At 58.6% G+C, this 4,439-nt stretch overlaps 1 protein-coding gene across 1 annotated transcript in view; it reads right to left on the bottom strand.

Annotated features, from left to right (window-relative positions):
- LOC108504470 overlaps window positions 1-4,223 on the bottom strand; it is a 7,009-nt gene extending 2,786 nt beyond the window's left edge. The window contains exons 1-11 of the mRNA XM_017829480.1: window positions 3,517-4,223; window positions 3,212-3,276; window positions 2,642-3,097; window positions 2,246-2,384; window positions 1,941-2,005; window positions 1,701-1,847; window positions 1,383-1,531; window positions 976-1,123; window positions 558-745; window positions 332-469; window positions 6-52 (exon numbers count right to left, since the gene is read on the bottom strand). Of these exons, the coding sequence (XP_017684969.1) occupies window positions 6-52; window positions 332-469; window positions 558-745; window positions 976-1,123; window positions 1,383-1,531; window positions 1,701-1,847; window positions 1,941-2,005; window positions 2,246-2,384; window positions 2,642-3,097; window positions 3,212-3,276; window positions 3,517-3,649 (1,675 nt within the window). The 5' untranslated portion in view covers window positions 3,650-4,223. The remainder of the gene's footprint in view (window positions 1-5; window positions 53-331; window positions 470-557; window positions 746-975; window positions 1,124-1,382; window positions 1,532-1,700; window positions 1,848-1,940; window positions 2,006-2,245; window positions 2,385-2,641; window positions 3,098-3,211; window positions 3,277-3,516) is intronic.
- Window positions 4,224-4,439: the final 216 nt, after the last annotated feature.

Genomic DNA, 4,439 nt, shown 5'->3' on the forward strand with positions numbered 1-4,439 from the left:
CAGGCAGAGGGCAACTGGGGAACACAAGGGGCTCGAGGCACGACGCATCTCCCTGGCAGGGGGAAATAGGCACCATCAACCCTGAGCTGGCTGGGCAAACCTCTCCTGGGACTCACTGACACAGTCCTGGTCTTTCCCCAGCACCCTGGCAGGGGACGAGGGCACTCTGGGAGGAGGCTCCTCCTGTGCACCCGCCTCTCCCAGCCTTTGCCACTCTGCTCAGCCATCCCTGGGTGACAAGGCCCTCTGGCCCTCGACCACGGGCACTGTGTGGGGTGCCCCATGCACAGGCAGAAATGACAGGGGCAGCAGGGACAAGGGGGTCTCTCACCTGGCCAACAAACCCATTGCATAGTGGTGGGTGTCAGAGTTGAGAAGCGTGTCCCAGCCACGCTTCCGTTCCATTGCCATCACAATATTTTCAAAGTGCAGACGGCAGAGCAGGGTCTTCATAGTCAGCACTGCAAACCTGTGTGCAGAGCAAAGCCCAGGTCATGCTGGGAGCCCTGACCCAACCCTGAGGGCATGGGAGGGAGGGGAGGACTGGGATGGAGCACCTGTTGGGGTTCCTGGCAAGGCGGTGTCCCTCCCAGCATCTCCTCCAGAAGGTGTCAACCTCTTCTGGCATCTGCTCTGTGCTGATGAAGACTTGGAAGAGCAGATCCACAAGGAGACGGGGAGAATATTCCATCAATGCCTCTGGGCACTGGATCATCTGGAGAATTTCCCAAACCACTCTGGTTGCCTACAAAAGACAAATCATCTGGCCACAGCGCTCAGTGCCCAGACATCCATGTGGCAGGGCCTGAGCATGGGAGGCAGAGGCCAGGGGAGACTCAGGGGGAGCCCCTGGCCTGGTGCCCCTGAACCTACCCCTAGTCCAGCCTGGTGCATGAGGCAGGGAGATGCCGTAGTGGGGGAGGATAGAGGGCTATCAGAGAGGCAACCTGAGGTTGAGCAAAGGCAGAAACTCACAGCCAGGGCAAAGATGTCCTTGTTGTTCTCATCGGAGGTGGACACGCTGTGCTGTGGCCAGTCCTCCATCACACAGAGCAGCGTTGGCAGCACCCTCACCACTGTTGTTTCAGTTAAGGCTATGGTCCTCCACATGATTGCAGCAGCTCTGTGGGGCCAGATCTCTGTGTCAGGGGAGTCTGAGCCACTGTGCTGTGACCTGGGCAGCTGCAGGAGCCCAGGTGACAGAGCCATGGTGCCTTGAGGAGCAGGGAGGGAGCATGGCAGCAGGACTGGGGGCTGAGGTGCCAGGGCTGGGAAACACAAGGGCCAGAGCATCCTGGAACTCTCTGTCTGTCTGGCAGAGCATGTGGGACAGGTCTAAAGGCTGGTGAGCCCTGAGCCCTGAAGGCACATGGGCCCCATACCTGTCACACGATGGGGCACAGCGCAGGAGGGTCAATGCGACATCAGTGGGGTATGTATCAGTCAGCCTCAGTATGTCCATGAACAGTCTGTTCTCTGGGAACATGTTGGCTGTGAGTCTCTGATGCATGTTCTTCATGAAGGCCTGCACCTGGAGGGGTCACGGGGGGAGAGCTGGAGAGCTGCCAGAGTGAGCAACTTGCCCAGCTTCTCCCGAGAAGTGCTTCCCTTCCCACCACACTCTGCTGGCCTCAAAGGCTGAGGGGGCCCAGCAGACCCAGCTTGAGAGGCCACACAATCCCTAGCCACAGGCTGCTTACTTTTGCAGAGACAACTCTCTCCCCAGAAGAGTCCAGACCAGGAGCATCAGCCAGGCTCTGAGTGGGTGTGATGTCAGTGTTTGCCATGCGCTCATTTGGCCTGTTGCTGACATCAGCCTTCGCCGTGCCTCTGAAGTCCCTAAACATCTGCGGGAGAAAGCAAGGCAGGGAAGAGAGGGATGTTCGATCGAGTGCTCCAATAGTGGTGTCCGCTGAGCAGGTGGGGATGGCTGATGGTACCTGGCCTATAAAGTGCCAGCAGCCACGAGCAGGGTCCTGCTCTTCTGTCCTATCTCGGCCTGGATCTGGCAAAGAGCGAGCGTGGTCAGAGCTGAGGGGCTGCGGGACAGGCCAAAGAACACAGCCCAGACCTGCATTCCACAGGCAGGGCCAACCCCGGGATGCCCAGTGCATGGAGCATGGCCACTGGCAGATCAGCCCTGGCCCCTCTTCCCCCCTCCCTTTCTCTGGCCATGTCCACAGGGGATGGGAAGAGGCCTATCTGGCTGCAGCCACCAGCCCTGCGGCCCAGCTTTGCCACTCACTCTCCTGCAGGGGCTGGGACTGCTCCACCTCTTTAGGCTGCTGTGCTGGAGCAGCCCCAGGGCCCTCCTTCTTCCTCCTGAACAGCCTGCACAGGCTTAGGCTTCTCTCTGCCATCCCACAGTCAGGCCTTGAGGGCACCTGCAAGAGAGAAACCTCAGGAAAGCTGTGGGTCACCAAGTGCCATGGACTGGCCACATGGGCACCTGAAAAGCTCCTGGTCACCAAGTCCCATAGTCTGGACTGAAGGGGAAATGGGGGAGAGTGGGAGAACTGCCAGAGCAAGCAAACTGCCAGGCTTCCCCCAGAAATGCTCCACTTCCCACCACACTGTGCTGGCCTCAAAGGCTGAGAGGGCCCAGGGAAGGTGGCTTGAGCCCTGGACACAGGCTGCTTACTTGCTTTGAACTGGAGTCACCATTCTCCTCAAAAAAATCCCAATTGGGAGAATCAATCACTCTGTCACTGGGCGTGGGGTCAGTGTCTGTGATGCCTTCAGTTGTTGCAGTGTCGGCCTCCGCAGTGAGATCAGGCAATGCAGTGTCAGAGTTTGTCGGATCATCGGTCAACACGATGTCAGAGATTGCCATGCGATCAATCGATGGGCTGTAAGCGTCTGTCATATCGTCAGTCAAAGAAGTGTCAGACTTCATTCTTTGATCAATCGGTGTGGTGTCAGAGTTTCTTGTGTGATCATTCAATGCGGGGTCAGACTTCATTGTGCGATCAGTTGGTGCAGTGCCGACATAAGGCTTTGCCGTCAGCTTGGTCAGCCTGGTGTCAGGCTGTGCCATGACCTCAGTTGGTGAGGTCCTGGTCTTTCTACGCTGAATGCCCATGAATTTCAGAAAGGCCTGCAGGAGAACAAATGGCAGGGAAGAAAAGGACGTGCCATAGAGAGCTCTGATAGCGGTTCCAGGCTGAGCAGTGACAGCAGGCCCAGCCCAGGTGGCGATGGCTGCAGGTACCTGATCAGCTCTGCGGAAGCGACCACGGGCACGGTCCTGCTCCTGTGTCTGGTGCCGGCCTGAATCTGGCAAAGAGTGAGCATGGTCAGAACTGAGGGGCTGCGGGACAGGCCGAAGAACACAGGCAAGCCCTGCACTCCACAGGCAGGGCCAGCCCCGGGATGCCCAGTGCATGGAGCATGGCCACTGGCGGATCAGCCTTGGGCCCTCTTCTCCCCTCCCTTTCCCTGGCCATGTCCACGGGGGATGGGAAGAGGCCCATCTGGCTGCAGCCACCAGCCCTGTGGCCCAGCTTTGCCACTCACCCTCCTGCAGGGGATACAACTGCTCCATCTCCTCAGGCTGCTGTGCAGGGGAAGTCTCAGGGCCTTCCTTCTTCTTCTTCTTCTTCTTCTTCATCCGAAAGGGCCTGAGCAGGCTCAGGCATCTTCCTGCCATCCCACAGCTGGCCTGGAGGGCACCTGCAAGAGAGAGAAACCTCGGAAGATCTCCGGGTCACCAAGTCCGGCAGGCTGCCCTCGAGGCCACCTACCGCAGGGATTGGAGACTCCAGAAAATTTCCAGGTCACCAATCCCTGTGGTCTGGCCTCGAGGGCACCTGAAAGAGAGAAAAACCTAAGAAACGCTATGGGTTATCAAGTCCTGCAGTCTGGGCTCGAAGACACCTGAAAGACAGAAAAGTCTAGCAAATGCTAGGGGTTAGCAAGTCCTGCAGTTCGGCCTCGAGGGCAGCTGCCGCAGGGATTGGGGACACCTCACAAAAGCTCCGTGTCACCAAGTCCCACGGTCTGGCCTCAAGGACGCTTGCAGCACAGAAAAGCCTCCAAAACGCTCTGGATCAGCAGGGAAAGAGTTGGCTGCGTGGGGGCTCCACACAGCACCACTCTGTCCCGTCTGTCGTGTCGCATGCTCCGAGGAGCACTGAGGCATGGCCACCTCACCACCAGTACTGTCATCATGTGTCACAAAGAGCCCTGTGACAACCTGCCATGTGCCGTGGGGCCTCCCCCAGCCCAGCCAACCTGCCCAAGGTCAAAAGGGGTCCGTTCTCCAAACTATCTAAGACAGCTGGACATGAACTTTAGGCACAGCTCAAAAACTAAGCAAACCCTCCCCTGCTGTGCCTGCCCACGGCAGCAGAAGGAGCCCCCTCGGCTGCTGACGCAGCGGCAGCGGGAAGGCCACGGGGCCTCCACACAAGCTGGCGTGGGCTCCTTTGGAGAAGTCC

The sequence above is a fragment of the Lepidothrix coronata genome, unplaced genomic scaffold (genome assembly GCF_001604755.1).
Source record: "Lepidothrix coronata isolate B3197 unplaced genomic scaffold, Lepidothrix_coronata-1.0 Scaffold165, whole genome shotgun sequence".
NCBI lineage: Eukaryota > Metazoa > Chordata > Aves > Passeriformes > Pipridae > Lepidothrix > Lepidothrix coronata.